The sequence below is a fragment of the Protopterus annectens genome, chromosome 12.part0 (genome assembly GCF_019279795.1).
Source record: "Protopterus annectens isolate FY-2018-M chromosome 12.part0, PAN1.0, whole genome shotgun sequence".
Lineage (NCBI taxonomy): Eukaryota > Metazoa > Chordata > Ceratodontiformes > Protopteridae > Protopterus > Protopterus annectens.
In genome coordinates, this window is record NC_056746.1 from 1,536,284,795 (window position 1) to 1,536,306,226 (window position 21,432).

The following is a 21,432-nucleotide window of genomic DNA, read 5'->3' on the forward strand; positions in this document are numbered from 1 at the left end:
TGACATTTTTAATATCAGTTAATCTCGTGTCTTATAGGGGCACTAACTTTGTCAGATGAGACTTTATTGTTTAATGCTTTAGAGCTATAGTTGCTATGCATAACCTGTACACATTTAATGCTTTCAGAACTATAGTTGCTATGCATAACATGTACACATTTCAAATCATACCATAACACAGTAAACGCAATCTTTCCAAGGTTTTGAAGTTTATTGACAGGCAGTTACAGTTTTATTTATATATAACCTATATGAGACTATTACTGTAATATTGTCTGTGTTATTCAGTACAAACCATACCCATTTTTAATGGGTAATTTTCAAAAGGAACCTTGATGACTGGATGGGAGAAAGGAAATTCACCCCAGGGATCACATCAGTTGCCCTGCTAGACAGGGGTCCAAGGAAGTAAATAGTGTGGGAAGAAATAGCCAGGGAATTGTTATGGCTAGGCTTGGATAGGCCCTAGGGCCGATAGCCTAGTACCAACCTATGAATACTGCCAGGTGACATTCTACTCCTTTATATTTATTTGGTATGAATACTACAAGCTAGATTGTTACTCACCAGCCTCGCAACACAGCCTTTGCAACCTGCTGGCATGGGCTTCCTGGTTCGCAACCCGCTCAGCTAGAGCTGTAATGAAGATAAAGAAACATTTATGCATACCAATCCATCACATACATAGGCTGGACTTTGGTAAACAGTTATTGCTATGAATACTTCCACATTACTGGGACATCAGCCCTTTGTTGTGCTTCTTGGACCCACTGGTCCAAGAGTTCCCTCTTCCTCCGCTTCAAGTCAGCATAGTGGTCCCGGACTTGCTCACCAGTCTGAGGGATACCAGTGGCACTGCTGAGATCATGGGTGAGACTTTCCCAGGCCTCTGCTTTGTATTGGGAGCCCTGGTACTGGTCCTGCAGCAGTCTCACATCATGTTTTTTTACAAGGAGTCCTACCATGACCTTGGAATCCTGTATGCCCCAGTGCTGTGCCTAAAAGGGCTTGCCCTCTCCAACACCTGCCATACTGCCTATAGTGGGGAGCTACAACCAGTTATGAGCTGTATTCCCTGACTTCGAGATTTAAATATGGCCGATTTCCTGCTTTTTGCCATGATTGGATGGTTTTGAATATGCTGAGCTAAGCTAAGCTACTGGCAAACCTGCTTAGCTAAGGTTGGGAGTGCTTACAGGGGCAGGTTCAGCACTGCTTACCAATGGGAAAATCTGCTTAGCTGGGCTAGTCTTTGCTTAGCATTCATATTTACACAATGCTTACACCCAGTCAGCATATCTGTGCAATGCTTAGCATTGCTTATGTTTTATTTTATGGACTACCACCTGTATAGGATTAATTCATCATTCCTGACATATTATATATTTGTTTACCTTCCCTGACATCCCCCAATGTGCTTTCATTACATTTATTCTTGTGTGACTATAATGTATGGGGCACTTGTGTTTATATGGGGGTTTCACAACTTTATTACACTCACACCTCACATCTGGACCTACTGCACTACTCTGGGTAACAAATATGTGTTCTTTACTACCTAATTATTAAAAAAAAGTATGTACATGTAAAATACTAACTGGCTTTAGTGGGGATCAAACCAGTAACAACTACTTACAAGGCAAACGCTCTAACCACTTCACAATTTCCATATTGCTATGTTTTAGAGTATATACCTATTTAGCTCCTGATGATGTGTAAGCTAGGCTAAACAGAGCTGCATGATGCACACACCCACAAAGCTATGCTTATTGCGGACTGAAAAAAAAATTAAACTGCTGTTTTATTTTTGTACTGTAGGGGTATGCACATTGATTTCTGCAACATTATCGGTGTGGGGGGGGGGTGCTTTTACAATGGTGATGACATGACAGGCTTTGCATTTGAGGTATGCTCCACGGATGGTCACTGTGTCCACCATACCTCTCAACTGTACAGATTGTCACAGACTGCCCAGATATTTGCCTTATATTTTTGGTCCATTTTTCATAGCATTGTGGCTTTCTGGCAGATTAGTGGCAAATCATTAAAGATTGCAGTTAGAAAATACTGACAGACATTTGCTTTTTACACTTCATACCCTTCAGCACTTTCATGATAATGCATAACCTGTTATTCTGTCAACTTAAGTCTGTGATCCCCAGACTTTTATTTCCTTTCTCCAGATTTCTTACACTCTGAGAGGTTGAGAGGTATTTCGCGGACACTCTCGCCACCATTACATTGCTGTGTGGCAATTATGGAGTGCAGGGGGCATGTGTTTAGTGAGTGCACTGCTCTCAGACACACACCCCTGCCCTCGTACACAGATCCGTGTCCGTGTAGGGGCTCAGCAGCACGCCTTCATTTATATTCAAGGCGTGCTGCTGCTCTACACAGATGCGGACACTTCTGTGCAAGAATAGCTTATTCTTGCATGGAAGCTTTGTGAATCCAATTCTCCAAAGGGAAAACTCAACACCTATTTGTCCAGATCTCTTGTTAGTTTAGTGGCAGTGACACTGGAGTGGTATGTTGGATGTCTTGGATTTAAGTCCCAAATAACACCAAATATTTTCGTTTCACTTGTATGTTCTAACAGAAAGCAAAAGGATTTCTCTGTACTTGTGTGTTTGAGTCCCAAAAGATAGCACTTCTGTGAGGCAAAATCAATGACATCCTGCAAAATGAAGGACAGTTTGAAGACATATCACTGCTTAATTATTGTTTCCAAACTGTGACCACCTGCTTACATTTCAAGAATGACTACACTGATTGATAGAATTTCTAGAACATTTGTTTCAGTGAACTGAATTTTACTCAAGGGGCAATGTCTTGACCAATGAACATCTTCTATTGACACACTTTAGTAATGCCATTTTATATTATAGCAATGTGTCTCACATGTTGTAAATTTATTCAGAATATTCCCAAATCTGTTGAAGATAACTGCAATACACAAAAATGTGTGCATGGCTGTCACACTGGAATCAATGCTTAGATAACATGGAGTTTAAAAACATGGAATAATTTGTATTTCAGGCTTTATTTATATTTCTTTAGAAATTGGGAGCACATTATAATGATTTAGAATCCTGAGTTACTTCTTGTGCTGCTGTATTGAATCAAGTTAAAAGTTCTACTCATTGAAAATATTCATTCAAATTACTCAAAAACTCTGGCGGATGGAAACTTTGATAAACTTTACCTCCAAAGAATGAAACCTCAGAAATGCTATGCTCACTTCAAGAAAGCTATGTTTGAGTACTCAGTATTCTTTGCTGCAGTGTCCATCTTACCTGTGCCTCTTGGATCTTGGGATGTGTGTGCAGAAATTGCTCAATCTCAGCAGGGTAGATGTTCTCTCCTCCTCGGATAATCATATCACTACAGCGGCCCACAATCTTGAGGTACCCATACTCATCCATGGTTGCTAGATCTCTGTAAAGTCAAGAAAAAAGCATGAGTCACCAATCATTCAGTGATACATGATTGATATCACAAAAAAATATTATGGCATGAGAAACTACAATTACAGAATGACAACAAAAATGATCACCAGAGACTGGAAACAATAAAGCAAATAACTAAGTCATATTTGAAAAAAAGAAGAGGGAAAGTGATTTTTATCAAAGTCCTGACAGGAATGGTACTACAGTCACATATACAGAAATGCAGTTAATATACTGAAGTTATTATATGAACACTTAAGCAACAATTTGTTATTTGCTGTTCAATAAATGAACACACTATAAAGTACAAGCAGTGAGCCTGCGTGCAGGAAAGAATTAGAAATAGTTGTGGGGGTGAGCTGTATTCAGTGATTACAACTGTTTACTCCATCACAGGAAATGATTATTAGGTATGGCTACACCTGAATTATAACTATTTATAAATAGAAAATTATATCAACCTAGTCCATAAAATTAAGGTTTCATAATGGTGGGTTGGGCAATACATCAGTGAATTTCCCTTCCATGGAAGTAAATGTCATAGCAAGACAGGTGTTTGAAGCCCATTACCCAAATAAGGCATTACCTTCTGACAATGTTCCACCCATATTCCTTCACTTAACACCTAACCTTCTGGCTCAGTCTTGAGTCTAAGTCACCAATGTGATGAATAGTATCTTTGACTGATATGCTTTTGTTTCTGCATTCATAAATGCAAATTAAGGCACAAATCAAAAGCATAATTCATCATGTTTATCATCTATTAAAAGTCATCTTGTAAGTCACCTGTATATTCTCAAGTTCATTAATTTACTATTTATTTGTGGTCCTTCACTGGGCCTCTGACCACCTGCCTTGCCTGCCAGGGCCCTTCTTGGCACTGTGATCTGAAAGTCTGGCACACCATGATAAGTAAGGGAGAGAACAAGCTAGAAGTGGAAACCTACCTGCCACCAGGTCAGGAGACAGTGGATTAGCACTGGTGAGGTGTTATCCTCATTATATATGAGAAATGCTTTATGCCCCACATTTACTCACCTCCTGACCAGAACACTGTCACAGTGGGCCCTGCAATACTAAGGAACAATTGTATGCAACCAGTCAGTAAAGCTTTATTGTAGCAAAATTATGGTTGTTATAACACACATAAAAATGAAACTTAAATCATTCAAAATATCTATTAATTTTCATATATGTGATTATGAATTTCAGTAGCCTAGCCTCAACTCTTACAACTTACAGTTTTCTTTCTGATGTTGTGACCCTATCATCTAAAATTTACTCAGAAATCTTGCTAGCTCTTCTATATACACTTTGGCCATACTAAACAAAACTTCAAAAGTTTTGTCAATATTATCACAAATATAAGCTTTCAAAATCCATTCAAAGACTATAAACATTCCTTGTGGAATTTAAAATACATTAGAGAAACCAGAATTACATGAGGAAGATTTCTTCTGGAAAAACCTGCAAATACAAGATAGCATCTCAAATTCTATGTTATAGTTAATTTCTAAAATATTCCCTTTGAAAATATCAAATTTGTATTTTATAAACAAGTATGTTTTTATGGGTCTAGGACACATGCTCGACTAGCATATGTCTCAATCACAAAACATTGAACACACATACACGAAAGTGCTTAACATCGAAAAAAATCTATGTTTCAAGTCCCCCTGCACCCCCCACACTCCCCTACTTTATTATTCTCGCTCCGAGATTGTACTACAGTGGGGAAAAGGGAATTTTCCCTTACCCGCACTGTAGTCTGATCTAGGAAACAGGCACACATACAAGGAAGTGCTTCTCGATGTTAAGCGCTTTCGTGTATGTGTGTTCAATGTTTTGTGATTCGGACATATGCTAATCGAGCATGTGTCCGGATCCCGTTTTTATATACTGTATGCTCTGTAATACAATTTGATAGAAGTTGCAATATACAATTGTAAATGTTGTATGATTTGTTATCTATATATATGCATATTGCTTTTCAAATACTCCTAGTGGTAATATTTTCTAAAACTTAGTGTCAATAGTTTTTTTTTTAGTTTTTCTAATGCAATACATTCACATATTATTTATGATGTATCCAGTACTGCTTTAGGCCAATACATTTCCTGTTATAATATTGGGATTACTCTACCTCCCTTCTATGTCACAAGTTATAAATATTACCTTTGACAAAGTCTTCAAATATAAATAATTCTATCCCAGCTATAGCGGGTCTGTATTAGAAGATCAACATTTGCAAATGTCAAGTCACCTGTAGTTGACACGAAAATGTTGAACTCTAAGTTTGTTGAACGACCAAATCACAGATTTCTTTTCAAGGGAAAGAAATCGGTTGGCATTTCTGTCACACCTGGCCTTTCCCTGACTATAGTGCAGTCTCGGAATTAGAATATTTATTTGGGGGGGGGGGTGGAAGGTGTGTGGGGGGTGAAGCCCCCCACTTAAATTTGTTTGTTTTTATGTGGTGTTGTTGGCCTTCCGATTGGAAAGAAATCGGTGATTTGGCCTTTCCGACAAACTTAGAGTTCAACATTTTCGTGTCGGGTAAAGGTGACTCGACATTTTCAAATGTCGATTATATGATATAGACCCACTATAGCGATTAGTGCATACAAACTGCTTGTCAGGCTAGGTCCTTATCCAAGTGGTCCATGCATGAGTTAGCATCTGTGATCATCGAGGTGGAATTCAGGCTTTGGGATCTTGATATTGCCCTCCTACAAGAATGGGAAGGTTGGCATTGGCCAGTAACTTGCATACCTGTCTTGGTTAGCTCCTTCAGTACTAGGTTTATTAATCAAGCCTGGGCCTTGTGGGATATATATATATATATATATATATATATATATATATGTGTGTGTGTATGTGTGTGTGTGTGTGTGTGTGTGTTCACCTCTAGGCCTGTGCAACTATTCAGAATGTATATCACATGGTCTGATATCCTATATGGCTGCTAAGTCTGAAACTAGTCTCCATCTCATTATGTGGTTAATCCAGAATACCCCAAAATGTCACATGGTTTCAGAAGTAATCAAAATAATTTGTTTTTTTTCTATACATTTTTAACTACATTTACTTAGTAGTCTCTTTTTAAGGACAGTTTGTCTGAAAATGGGAAATTATGCATGCAGAAGTCTGATTTATTCCTAAATTTAACTGAACACTTGGGGTATTGAGAATATTAGGGAATTTTTGGTAGTAGGGAGTTATCTGGCTCCCACAAAAATTGATTTAATTTATATGCTATTGGAGATTATTCTAGAGAATAATGTTTTTAATGATGAATTATTTTTACAGAAGGCTGGCGTGGGCATGGGTATGGCTTGTGCCAATAGCGATGCCAACCTGGCATTGTTACAATGGGAAGAGAGTGCAGTGCTGTGTGGCAATGAGATTTGTAGGTATGTGGTATGGTAGACTCAATTTGTGGATGATATTTTCTTTTTATGGAATGTTTCTAATGAGTTGCTTCCTCAATTTATCGAATATTTATCTAACACTACAAACTTCTTGAGATTCACGCATAAATATTCTAAAGAAGAGATATATTTCCTAGATGTTTCTATGAGAAAGTCTGATTTAGGGAACCTGAGAACAAACTTATATAGGAAGCCAAGTAGAAAGAACTCGCTTTTACATAAGAATATTATGCATCCAAGCATGTGGTTAAGAATGTACTTAGAGGCCAGATTTTGAGTGTTATGCAACTACATAAGGAGGATTCACAACTTATTGTAGCTCTTAAGAATCTTAAGGGTGATTTTCTGAAGAGAGGATATTCAGAGAAAGAAATCGATGCTAACACTGCTCAATTACTTAATGAGAGGGATACTAGAGACCGACCGTACTTTTCTGAACAACCCCCTGGAGATAGGAGAGAACAAGAACAAGTTGAATCTGGAAAGGTGAGGGTCCATATGACGTTTTCCAGTGATGTCAATGTTTTTGTGGCATCATTAAAAGGATTGGAGTATTTTGAAAGTATCCGAAGAACTTAGGTTGTGAGTGGGAGACCTATGTTTTCTTTCAAGAATAATTTGTCACTAAAAAGGCAGTTATGTTACAGGTCAGCATTATCTAGATCTGCTTTTATATCATAGAGACTAGGGACATATCCCTGTAGAAGTTGTAGTACCCGTGGTTGTATCCATACAGGCATGAAGTTTACACATCCGCAGACAGGGATAATGATTGAATGTAAATTTTATGCAGATTATAAAACTAGGAATTTAGTGTATTTTAGTTTTTGTGTGATGTACTTTGCATTTTATATAGGTAAAACTAATTGTTCTCTTAGGAAATGTATTCAAGAACACTTGAGAGACATCAGGAATAATAGGGATAGTAATACTTTAGCACACCATATTAAAGCCATTGGGCCTCAGCATAGATTTAACTTTTTTGTGCTAGAAATTGTGAAGGAGAGTATTAGAGGGGGGACATCAAGAATAGGACTGAGTTGGCCGAACAGAGGTGGATTCTGTTTTTTAATGCAGTGAAAGCACCAGGAATTAATGATATCATGTCTCTTAAACCCTTGCTGTGTACATGTGCACTCTCCCATTGAAGTTTTTATTGTTTTTAAGGATTTATTATGTAATTGATCGTATAACTTGTTTAATTGGTTGTGTTTTTGTTTAAAAAGGGAGCAGGTGCTGTTATTGTGAGAGTCCGAGGAAGCAACTGTTAAGTCATGAAAACGCTTACTCATTTTTTATATTAAAGTATTTTTGTCTTAAAGCCATGGTGATTTTGTTTGGTTTATTATTTTTTACGTATTTGTTCTTGTGCCTGTGGCAGAATCGTTATCCAGGAACTGGTTTTTACTTTATTATTTAGAATACCTGGGAAGCCTGAAGAAGTAATTTAAGTTACAAATATGTATGTCAAAGAAAAACATTTCCTAAAAGTTTATAGCACATTTCAGTTTCAAGGGGGACCAACAATGCTGTAGTGATGAAGTAAATTTTTCAGTGGTACTGTGAGATGAGAAAGAATCTATATTTGATTTGTCATTTCTTAGTCACAGATCACAATACCCCACTGAAACAATTGATGCTTATGTTGAGACTTCACATTTAAATGATCATATGATTATGAAATAGTATTTAAATGTGAGGTTTAGTTACATTTTTTTCCTGATGAAGTCTGTTCTGTCTGTAAATAAAATCACTAATAAAATTCATATGCTAACTTTTTGGGGTGGGGGATTTTCACTGTTTTTTAATTTGTACTAATTTTTGTCATTACTAAATTATCTGGAGAATGAAATGTTGGTTCGATGTGATTGAATTATATTACTAAATTAAAGAATCTGGCTAATGACTGTGCATTTGATGAATTACATGATCCATTAACGTGAAAATCATGTGTGTGATCAGAAAAAAATCAGATTGCTAGAAGAATCTCATTTAATATTAAATGCAATGATTTCATGAGTTCAGAGAGAATAAAATTCCCTTACCACCATTAACAGTTTACCAAAAAGTTTGCTTGTATAGTGGTTTATGAAATAGAGAAGATTCTAAAGCTGCTTTGTGCCTGCTGCAGGCATAGTTATAAACATGATAAAAGTAAATGTACTGTTACTTATAAAATCTACAGAATGAAAAAAAAAAAAAAAAAAAAAAACTACAGTCATAAAATTTCATGCATTTGAGCAAATGTATGAGAATGACCTATGTGTGCACATAATTTATGTTAATAGTGTACATTCTGTGAATATTGTGCAAGATAAAAGTACATAATAGCTATGACAAGAAGCTGAATAGGACACTTAGGAAGATTAAATAATCAAAGTGTGGTGTTTAGTTATTGACACAGAACATAATGGAACAGGTAGGTTCATAGGTGTATACTAGGCTAATGACCATGAGGGCCATTATAAGTTTAGATGTGCAACCCAGATGTGACCCACAAATTTGATTTATATAGCAGGTGATTTACTGACAACCTCTGTCCATCAAGAACATAGGCACCAAACCAGGGGTGAATCTCCGATTACCTATCGATTGGTCCAAGTTGAGCTTAAATAGGGATTGGGAGGAATTCCACTTCACATGGATTGGGAGCCTGTCTCAGAAAACTGGAATTCTCTGAGAAATATATCTGTCTCTCCAACATGTCCTATTTATGTCGCAAACAAAATTTATGTTTTTTTTTAATTTAGTAGTTCTTATACTTGTTTTACAGATCTGCAAAAGGTTCATTAAGAGACGGTCCAGGGATGCATTGTATACCAGGCAAAGATCACCTCTCAGACATCTGTATGATACTGAGTAAAGAGACAGGGCTTTAAAGCAATAAGGGTAGAACATTATATTTACACCTTGTATTCTTTTTATAAGGAACCTTTGGTCAAGTACATACCAAGGGAGGCATTATACTCTATGATGAGTTGGATTAGGGCCTATTACAGTGGTATGATGACCCCTCTGGACCTAGATGTCATTGCCTTGCTTACAAGTTAAGCAACATGGAAGGATTTTCTTACTACCCTAGTTAGTATTGATACAAGTTCCCAGATCCTGGACTAGTGAATCAACTTTTAGGAATGTTTTATTGATGATGTAGTTAACTGGGCTGGCTGGCTTTCCGAAAGGTATTATAATGCATTTTTTGGTGATGAGTTTTAAACCATGGATTTCACACCAAGCATCTATTTGTGTTAGGCCTTCCTGAAGGGTGTTCTCATCTCGGGGGGGATTCAATGACTACTCCCAGTTTGCAATCATCTGCAAACTTGGTTAGCCAGAGGTTTTTGACACTGGCTTTGACATCCAAGAAGATGACAAAGAGGAGTGGGCCTAGAATGGAGCCCTGATGGACACCACTGATTCATGGTCTCTTTGTGGAGTGAGCCAAATAGCTATCCAGTGTGTTATAAAGGGGGTTTTACCTAGTTCTGTAAGTTTGTAGGAACTCCAGAATATGATCCTGTTTGACCACCCCAGCAGTATGCTTGTTACTGATGTATATTAAGACACCTCCACCTTTAGCCTTTGTTTTACTGCTACTAGTCTAAAAGTGTGGACGACACTGAAACCCTGCAATGTCGGGGTACTCTCTGCCACTTTAAACCATGCCTCAGTAACTGCATAGAGGTCTATATTTTTGTGCATGAGGAGGGCTTGGAGGGATGTAGCTTTTTATTTAGGCACCTGGCAATGAGCAGTAAAGTTCAGTTGAGTTGATTTTACTATGTCGGTAGGTTTGTCAATTTGGCTTTGCCTGAAAAAGGCACTCTAGGGGTGGTTAAGGTTTTAGCCTGTATTCAAAAGCCTAGATAGTAAAGGTGCAGACCATCCTTAGCAAAGAAATGCGATTTGTTAACTATGTCCTCTCAAGCTGACATATATTGGATCCCCTTATAATAACACCAGAAAGACAGTCAGTTTTTGAAATCAATCAATTCTTGCTCTTATTGTGGCGTCATCCTTGGTGATGGTGCTCAATGTTCAAAGTATAGAGTTTGAGGAACATACTTTGACACACTTGTTGTATAAGCTGCTAATTTTACTCTGCTCATCATGTAAAACCAAGGTACGTTTATATGACAATATTAGGATATGAATATACTGTATAGTAAAACCACTGAAATGAATGCTAATTCTATGTTACATGTCTTTTTTTTTTTTTTGGGGGGGGGGACTGAAGATTGCTACAGTTATAATTTTAAGTTGGACTTGTCAGCCTCGTCCTTGTTGAAAGTAGAGTTAATGCACATATAAAGGGGTAAATATATTACCCCCTCTGTTACTGTTAATTGTGATGATGTTGCCCTTCCCTCTTGCTAAACTTCTTCCAGGACCGTCTGGGATACAGTGCAGTATGTCTCCTGCAGATGGTAAGCCAAATATTTTTATGTCAGTACTGCAGATGAATTTAAGGAAATATTGTAGTGGGTGATTTTGATCTCAGGCCTGTTATGTGTATTGCTATACTGTCTGTAATACTGGCAGCACTGTTGGTTTGTTAGTATACATTGCACTATAGTAGTGCATGTATTCCTGTGTTTCTTGCTTTTTATTTTAATTTTTTTGCTTTTTATCACAAGTGATCATGACAGTGGGAGTGTGGGACCTGTGCCACCTGATGTCAGTCTATCAACAGACTCTGATGATAATGGTTTTCAAATTGAGACACAGTCAGGGGTGTGTGCAGAGGTTGAATCTGACATAGAGGTTGACTTACAGCCATCCTCTGCATGTCCATTGTACATAGCTAGTATGTATATGCCTACCCAGTCCACTCAGCCCATAGATATTCGACAGGTGGCGGGTGATGACATTGATCAGGAAAATGTGGTTACTGTGGCTTCAGTGCCAGTTGAGTCTGTCTGTAGCCAATGGGTGGGTAAGGTGCCACACAGGAGGATTGATGGAGTGCTTGAAGGTGGCCTGCTTTCCCTCCTTCACCTGGTGCAGGTGTAACTTCCCATGCCACTCAATGGATGTTTAGGGCCATCATGGAGAAACAGGTGCTCCAGACAAAGGCACAGGGTTGTGAATGTGCAACAGTTTGACTTGCATGACTGCCTCCACCATATTGCTGAGTCACTGGATCGGAGGAATGACATGTTGGAACGAGGGGTGTCTGTGATGAACTGAGGGGTGTCTGTCATCAAACGAGCAATGTCTGTGATGGAACGTCTGTTGGGTGGGGAACCGCATCTTCTGGAGCATAGGTCAGCCGCATCATCTGCTGTCAGCCAATGTGGCCATCCCCAGTCACAGTCCCGTAGTGTCAGTACATCCACTGTTCCATCAGTAAGTGTACTGTCCACACCCAGATATGTCAGGCCATGGTGTCATGGTCCTGAACTCTCCATGAAGGGAGCTCATCCGCAGACATCAGTCACATTCAGGTAGCAGCACTGCATCTGACCATGGACGTGGACATGCCAGTGCAACTTCTGAAAGAGCCAGTTCTTGTGGTCATGGATGCCAGTGATGATCTGCCACTTCTACCATGCATGGCTCACACCTGTCTGACAGTCCAAGACATAGACCTAGCAAAGAACTTGGCTGTGTTCATGCAGAAGCTCACACACCAACTTCACTTGGAGGACCCTACAGACACACATGCAGCAGTTCCTCATTTTGTCTCACTGGCCATTTGTTCTTTTATCCAAATGTATGCCTTCTTCTCCCTCTTATTCACACACAGTCACTGACCTTTTGCATCAGCTTAGGCTTCCTGCCCCCCCACCACACACACACACACACACACACACACACACACACACACACACACACACACACACACACACACACACACACACACACACACACAACATCCTGTGCAAGTGATGATACCTGTGCCATATCTCTGGGATACAAAAGCTGTGTCTAATGCTCAGGGTGCATTGCTAATGCTTACAATATTTTCATTTGCGTTATTGAACTGGTCATTGTACCTTTGATGTATATTGGCCTTGGCAAGTTATACAGTTGATAGCATCATACTTTCACAATTTTATAGTGAATGCTCTTGTAAGGATTGTGAAGTCAGAAACTGAAATGTGTATCATTACTTTCTAACATGTCTTTTTAATGGTTTTCCAGTACAAATGTATGGTGCACATCGTAAGTCACGCTATCATATTCAGATGTTAGGATTTTATGACAGCACTGTAGTCAAATCTCATCAGAACAGTAATATAGTATATAGCTCTCTTTTGCATGTGCCTCACCAGACACATGCAGCAGCTGGAGTGACCACAGGGCTTTCTCAGCAAGATAACACAGGGCCTACAAACCATGCCAGGATGTATGTGGCTAGATTGAAAGCCATGTCACTATAATCTGTCTGGTATAGGATGAGGTGACAGCTGCCTGCCCTCCAGGCCAGTGTCTGACCTTGCCCTGGTGGGATGACTGCATATCCAAAAATCTGATATAGCTGATGACATCAGCATTATCTGTTGAGAATATGGATCATAGGATCATAAGAGATCACTAGGCTATCGACCTGGAGATCATTTTAAGCCTAGCCATTTCAACACAATGTAATATGGTAAAACAGTGTCCCACATGCTGCTGTAAAAGGCTCTCTGTAATGTCAGGCAAAAGCTCACATACACACACACACACACACACACACACACACACACACACACACACTTGACTGCAGTGAGAATAGAACCCCTATCTATTTAATTACACAGACTACAGAACACACTATGTAATGGAAGGGCCACAGAACAAGTGTGACTTTTACAAAACTGCAGCTGAACTTATAGTACATGACATCAGTAGGCCATTTGTGAGACAAGATGTTGGCAGGCCTGCATAGGTTCATAGATACATAGGTTCATATGAGTCTACTGCCATAATGGTATTAGGTTCATAGGTTCATAGGAGGTTTACTAGGCTAATGGCCCTAGGGCTTTTTCAAGCCTAGCCAAGTTGTATTATCATTCCCTTATAGATCAAGATATGTAGTCCAGTTTTGTGAATTCATCATCAGCATTGGTTGTCCCTGTCTGAGAGTGACATAGGTGAAACCCCCAGGGTAAACTTATGATTTTCCATCCAGTTGTCCAAGTTACACTTAAATACAGTCATTGAGGAGCTCAGTTTCATGTGAATTGGGAGTTTGTTCTCCAGGAGTGGCAATCTCTGGGAGACATAACTGTCTCTCCAACATGTCTTGTTGATGCCACAGGCTAGGTTAAGGTCCCTACCGTGAGTGAGTCTTGTCCCATTTGATTTGTGGAAGTGCAGCATTTCCATTCAGGCAGAGTGTGAGAGTGCTCTGTAGGCCAGACACAAGCTGCTTCTCAGCAGTCTATATTATACAGAGTACAATGAGAGGGCCTTCAGTCTGTCCATGTAGGTCATGTGTTGAAGTTCCTGGATTTTCTTGATGAGACACCTCTTAGGTCTCTCCAGCTGCTGCAGGTGTCTGGTGAGGTACATGCAAAAGGAGGCATTGTACTCTAATTGGTCTGATGAGGGACAAGTACACTGGATTTATAATGTCCTTAGTCTTGGATGCTATGCCCTTACTTATGAGGTGTGCAACTTAAAAGGCCCACCTTACTACTGTGGACCCACGATGATCAAAGTTGAGGTTGCTATTAATCTGCATTCCCAAATTTCTCACCAATGGGTTGGAACTTAGGGGGTATTATCAATAGTGTCATTTGCAAAGACTTCTTTGCTGAATGGGATGATAGTGCATTTTTTTGGGTTAAGTTTAAGTCTGTGGGTTTTGCAACAATCATTTATGTATGTCAGTCCAGTTTTGTAGTGTGTTGACATTGTTTGGGGATTCAATGATTGCACACGGTTTGCAGTTATCAGCAAATGTGGTGAGCCACAGGCCATCTGTTATTTCCTGAATTTCTGAGAAATAGATTTGAAACAGTAGGAGGTCCTCACAGTCCATTGTGGAACACCAATGGTACAGGTCTGCTGGTAGAGGTGGAATCCCAGCTATGACTGTACGTGTTCTGTTGTTGAGACAGTTGGCTGCCCATCTAATGACATATAGGTTACTTCCCAGCTGGGTGATTTTCTCAATGATGCCTGACTAGGGATTGTGTCAAAGTCCTTGGCCAAGTTGAGATAGGCTGTATGTACTGCTTTGCCTTCATCCAGGGCTTTGGTGACACTCTTGAAGAATTCCAATAGGTTTAACAGGCATGATCTGCCCTTAACAAAGCCAAACTGTGTTGGGTCCAGATTTTGAAGGTCACCAATGTCCTTCTTGATAAGGTCCAAGATGATTCTCTCAATGACCTTATAGACAAGGCTGGTCAGGCTTATGTGTCTATATTTCCTTGGGTCAGATGAGGGACCCCCCCTCTGTGCAAGGGGATTACAGTTGCTGTTTTCCATTCTGCTGGGACAAAGCCACTGCTTAGATTGTGGTTGAAGAGAGTACTCAGTGGTTCTGCTAACTCTTGCTTTACATCATTTAGTAAGCAGCCTGGGATCTTATCTGGTTCCATAGAGGCTGTGTTTTTGGGCTTGGCCAGTGTGGTTATGACCTATTCCTTGGAAATAAAAGGTAGAGAACTGGTGACAGGTATGCTTTGGGGTACGATTGGAGGAGAGAAGGATGGAAAATTTTTGCCAAACCTGTCTGATAACAGGTTTGCAATGTCCTCACCTTCAGTATGAGTGGTACTGTTCACTATGAATTTGGTGCAGGCCTTCCCTTTTACATTACAGATATAGCAAAAGAATGCCTTGTGATTATCCTTAGCCATGGATGGTAATTTAGTTTCATAATTAGCTTTAGAGGACTTTACAAGATGTCTAATTTGCTTGTTGAAGCTATGAAGGGTGGTGTTCTGCTGAAACTGTTCCATCTAATTCCTGGACATCAGTTTCTTTATCTTGTTGTATAATCTATTTATGCTAGATGTCCAGCAGGGTAGCTTGTTTTTGTGAGCAAGTTTTGATCTGTTGTGGTACGACTAAGTCTATACACTTGTGAAGGTGTTTATACAGGGAATTTGTGTACACTTCCATATAGGAGTCTTTACTGTCAGTGGTGACAGGAGGTTTGAAGCTATTTATGCCATCACCTAGGAGGCTATAGTTTGCTTTGAAGAAACATTTCAATGTTTTGGATACTGAGGGGGAATCGGGTACAATTATTACACTGAAAATTACTTATTTATGGTCAGACCTTGCCAGGGAGCATCTCACATATGGGATGGTGCAGCGATCTCCCATGTTGGTGAGTACTAGGTCAAAGACATTTGAACCCCTTATGGGGGTGTGGACTAACTGTTCCAGAGCATTTGTGTTTACAAAATACAGGAACATTAGGGCAAGTGCATTTGAGCTCATATATGTATCCCAACAAATGGAAGGATAGTTAAAGTCACCCATGCCTAGGGTGTTTGGCTGTATTATGAGTGACTCTAGAAGGAACAGGACTGCACCATGTGATTTTCATGGTTCATATTTGGTGGACTTGTATCTAACAGTGACGTGGAGGGCGGTCTTTCCTACAGTTATTTGAACTTGGAAATACACTAGGGAGTCATACAGCTTAACCAGTCTTGAGGTGTATTTGTCTTTTATGAAGATGGATATACCTCCTCCTTTGGTACTTTCACAGTCATTTTATGGCCTGAATGTGTCGAAGGCACTATAACCTTTCATGGCCGGAGTACTCTCTGTAGCCTTAAACTACGTCTTTGTGACTGGACAAACATCGACATCTTCCCAAGTAATTAGTGCCTCCATTGAGTGTAGTTCTGAATTAGACTCCTAGCATTAAACAGCTTAGCCTTGAGTTTGTCTTTTGAGGATATTTTTGCATCAGGAATTTTGTTCTTATAACATTTCCTAAAAAGCCACTATGGGGAGGCAAGTACCTTTGCCAGTAACCAAAAGGCAAGAGGTGACACATGAAGACCATCAGTGTGGTCTGTTGAGCAGATCATCCCAGGCTGCTAAATACTGGATCAGCCTGGACTGACACCAGTAGCTAAGCCAATTTTTGAAATTGATAATTGTTTTCTTTGTATTGAGGAACCCAGCCACTGGGGATGCACAAGCCAGTGCATTTCTTTGTGCCGGTCCCAAGCCCAGATAAATGGGGAGGGTTGCATCAGGAAGGGCATCCAGTGTAAAAATTCTGCCACATCACTTATGGGGCAAAAATTTCATATTTCTATCCTGGATCAATTGAGGCCCGGGTTAACAACGACCGCCACCAGTACTGTTAGCCAACAGGGTGATGGCAGAAATTGGGCTGCTGTTGGCCGAAGGAGAAGAGGAGGGCAAAGGCATGCCTGAAGGCAGGAAGATAGGAGGAAGGTTAGGAGTGTAGCAGTGAGGGTAGGAACTTTGAATGTTGTCAGTATGACTGGTATAGGAAGAGAGCTAGCTGATATGATGGAGAGAAGGAAGGTTGATATATTGTGCATGCAAGAGACCAGATGGAAGGGAAGTAAGGCCAGGTGTTTAGGAAACAGGTTCAAATTGTTCTATCATGGTGTGGATGGCAGGAGAAATGGGGTAGGGGTTATACTAATGGAAGAATATGCCAAGAGTGTTTTAGACGTGAAGAGAGTGTCTGACAGAGTGATTTTTATGAAGCTCGAAATTGATGGTGTAATGATGAATGTTGTTAGTGCATATGCTCCACAAGTTGGGTGTGCGATGGATGAGAAAGAGAAATTTTGGAGTGAGTTGGATGAAGTTGTGGTGAGTGTACCCAAGGGTGAGAGACTAGTGATTGGAGCGGACTTTAATGGGCATGTTGGTGAAGTGAAAAGAGGGGATGAGGAAGTGATGGGTAGGTATGGTGTTAAGGAGAGGAATGCAGAAGGTCAGATGATTGTGGATTTTGCGAAAAGGATGGACATGGCTGTGGTGAATACGTATTTTAAGAAGAGGGAGGAGCATATGGTGACGTACAAGAGTGGAGGAAGATGCACACAGGTGGATTATATCTTATGTAGGAGGGCCAGTCTGAAGGAGATTGGAGACTGTAAAGTGGTGGCAGGGGAAAGTGTAGTTAAGCAGCATAGAATGGTGGTCTGTAGGATGACGTTGGTGATCAAGAAGAGGAGGAGGAGTGTGAAAGCAGTGCCAAGGATTAAATGGTGGAAGTTAAAAAAGGGTGATTGTGAAGTGGAGTTTAGGGAAGAGTTAAGACAGGCACTGGGAGGCAGTGGAGAGTTACCGAATAGCTGGGTAACTACAGCAGAACTAGTAAGGGAGACTGCTAGAAAGGTGCTTGGTGTGACATCTGGACAGAGGAAGGAGGGTAAGGAGACCTGGTGGTGGAATGAGGAAGTACAGGAGAGTATACAGAGGAAGAAGCTGGTGAAGAAGAAGTGGGATTGTCAAAGAGATGAAGAAAGTAGAAATGAGTATAAGGAGATGAGGCATATGGCAAAGAGAGAGGTGGCGAAAGCTAAGGATAAGGCGTATGGAGAGTTGTATGAGAGATTGGACACTAAAGAGGGAGAAAAGAACCTGCACTGATTGGCTAGACAGAGGGACAGATCTGGGAAAGATGTGCAGCAAGTAAGGGTGATAAAGGATAGTGAGGGAAAGGTACTCACAAGAGAGGAGAGTGTGTTGAGTAGATAGAAAGAGTATTTTGAGAGGCTGATGAATGAAGAGAATGAGAGAGAGAGAAGGTTGGATGATGTGGGGATAGTGAATCAGGAAGTGAAACAGATTAGCAAGGAGGAAGTAAGGACAGCTATGAAGAGGATGAAGAATGGAAAGGCTGTTGGCCCAGATGACATCCCAATGGAAGCATGGAGGTGCTTAGGAGAAATGGCAGTGTAATTTTTAACTAGATTGTTTAATGAAATTTTGGAAAATCAGAGGATGCCTGAGGAGTGGAGAAAAAGTGTTTTGGCACCTATCTTTAAGAATAGGGGTGAAGTACAGAGCTGTAGTAACTACAGAGGGATAAAATTGATCAGTCACAGCTTGAAGTTGTGGGAAAGAGTAGTAGAAGCTAGGTTAAGAAGGGAGGTGATGATTAGTGATCAGCAGTATGGTTTCATGCCAGGCAAGAGCACTACAGATGCAATGTTTGCTCTGAGAGTGTTATTGGAGAAATACAGAGAATGTCAGAAGGAGTTGCATTGTGTCTTTGTAGACTTGGAGAAAGCATATGACAGGGTGCCTAGAGAAGAGTTGTGGTATTGTATGAGGAAGTTGGGAGTGGCAGAGAAGTATGTAAAAGTGGTACAGGATATGTACGAGGGTAGTGTGACAGTGGCGAGGACTGCAGTGGGAGTGACAGATCTGTTTAAGGTGGAGGTGGGATTACATCAAGGATCAGCTCTGAGTCCTTTCTTATTTGCAGTGGTGATGGACAGGTTGACAGATGAGATCAGACAGGAGGCCCCATGGACTATGATGTTTGCAGATGACATTGTGATCTGTAGTGAGAGTAGGAATCAGGTTAAGGAGACTCTGGAGAGGTGGAGATATGCTCTAGAGAGCAGAGGACTAAGACAGAATATATGTGTGTAAATGAGAGGGAGGGTAGAGGACTGGTGAGGATGCAGGGAGTAGAGTTGGTAAAGGTGGACGAGTTTAAGTACTTGGGATCAACAGTTCAGAGTAATGGTGAATGTGGAAGAGAGGTGAAGAAGAGAGTACAGGCAGGGTGGAATGGGTGGAGAAGAGTGTCAGGAGTGATTTCTGACAGACGGGTACCAGTAAGAGTGAAAGGAAGGTCTACAAGAGGGTAGTGAGACCAGCTATGTTATATGGGTTGGAGACAGTGGCATTGACAAAAAGGCAGGAGTCAGAGCTGGATGTGGCAGGGTTAAAGATGTTAAGATTTGCACTCGGTGTGACTAGGATGGATAGGATTAGGAATCAGTATATTAGAGTGTCAGCTCATGTTGGACAGTTTGGAGACAAAGCAAGAGAGACGAGATTGCATTGGTTTGGACATGTGCTGAGGAGGGATGATGGGTATATTGGGAAAAAGATGCTAAGGATGGAGCTGCCAGGTAAGAGGAAAAGAGGAAGGCTTAAGATAAGGTTTATGGACGTGGTGAGAGAGGACATGCAGGTGGTTGGTGTGACAGAGCAAGATGCAGAGGACAGGAAGAAATGGAAAGAGATGATCCGCTGTGGTGACCCCTAATGGGAAAATCTGAAAGATGATGATGATTTCTTTGTATTGAGGCATCTGATTAGAGCTACAGACATACCTGTCAGGGACACATAATCTGAGAGCTCAGTCATATCTCTCTTCATATAGTTCAGTGAGGTACATCTTAGGTTCATAGGGTAGTACTAGGCTAACTGCTCTTATGGGCCATTTCAAGCCTAGGCAATTATCCCAAGTGAAAATCAAACCCTGCACCTTGTGGCTGTAAGGTAAACACCTTAACCATTACACCACTCCCAGAATCAAGTCATTTACTCCAACATGGAGTACGACTGAGGTGTAACTGTGCTTATTGTTGAGAGACTTGAGTGTGTGCATGACTTTACGGATCCTAACATCTGACAGGTAGCTGACAGTGAGTTTCTTCTTGTACAACCTGGCCAAGACACTGGATTTTAGGTGTTTTGCTTTAAGAGCTTAATGGGTGACACACTGATACATTTGTTTTTATGTGTAGTGGGTTCTATTGGGACTGTAATGTATGCAGAAGGTTTGCATTTGCAAGGTCTCTGCTCTTTTGGTAAGCTTCTAATAATTACCTCTGCATATGTGGGGTTATGTGTTGTGCACATGGTTTGTTGAGGAGGTGAAGTGTGTGTGCTGGCAACCTGTTTGATATATGGTTTGCTGGTACCTGGGAAAGAGAGACAGAGAGAAAGAGCATTTATTCTAGATTCATTGTGTAGCTGCATCTCTCACATATTGTATTTGTAAGTTTTAGGAGTACATGGTTGTCAGTATACATGAGAGTAGAAGCCTATGTGTGCAAATACACAAGTACCTTTATTAAGCATATTTAGATGGTTGTTGTTAGCGGAGCAATTTTGTGAGCGGCAACAACTGGACCTGTCTATGAGGGACATAGGTGCCGCCACAGAGGTGACTTTATCATCATCCAACCAGTAGTAAAGGTTGTGCTTAAACAGGGTCATTGAGGAGCACTGCAGTGGGAGCCTATTACACAGGAGTGTGAGTCACTGGGGGATATATCTGTCTCCCCAGCATGTTCTGTTTATGTCACAGGCTAGGTTGAGAACCCTGGGCCAAGTTATTCCTGTCCCACATGATTTGCAGATGTCCAGCATTTCCAGTATGGTCTGAGACTTCTCTGTAGGTCAGTCATATATCACCTCTCAGCAGTTTGCAGAATACTGAGTACAGTGAAAAGTCTTTTAGTTGTTCCATGTATGTGATATTTGGAGAACCTGCATTCTCCCACTCACAAACCTCTATTTTTCCTCCAATTGCTGCAGTTGTCTGGTGAGGTACAGACAGAAAGGAACCTTGTACTCAGTTAGTGATCTGACAAGGGTGGAGTACAACAGAGCTATGACCTTCCTGGCAT

General features: G+C 40.5%; 1 protein-coding gene across 3 annotated transcripts in view; it reads right to left on the bottom strand.

Moving 5' to 3' along the window:
* Window positions 1-21,432, bottom strand: part of LOC122817284 (medium-chain acyl-CoA ligase ACSF2, mitochondrial-like) — a 1,357,975-nt gene that overhangs the window by 232,291 nt on the left and 1,104,252 nt on the right. For all 3 annotated transcript variants that reach the window (XM_044090508.1, XM_044090507.1, XM_044090509.1), the window contains one exon: window positions 3,297-3,438. In XM_044090508.1, the coding sequence (XP_043946443.1) occupies window positions 3,297-3,438 (142 nt within the window). The remainder of the gene's footprint in view (window positions 1-3,296; window positions 3,439-21,432) is intronic.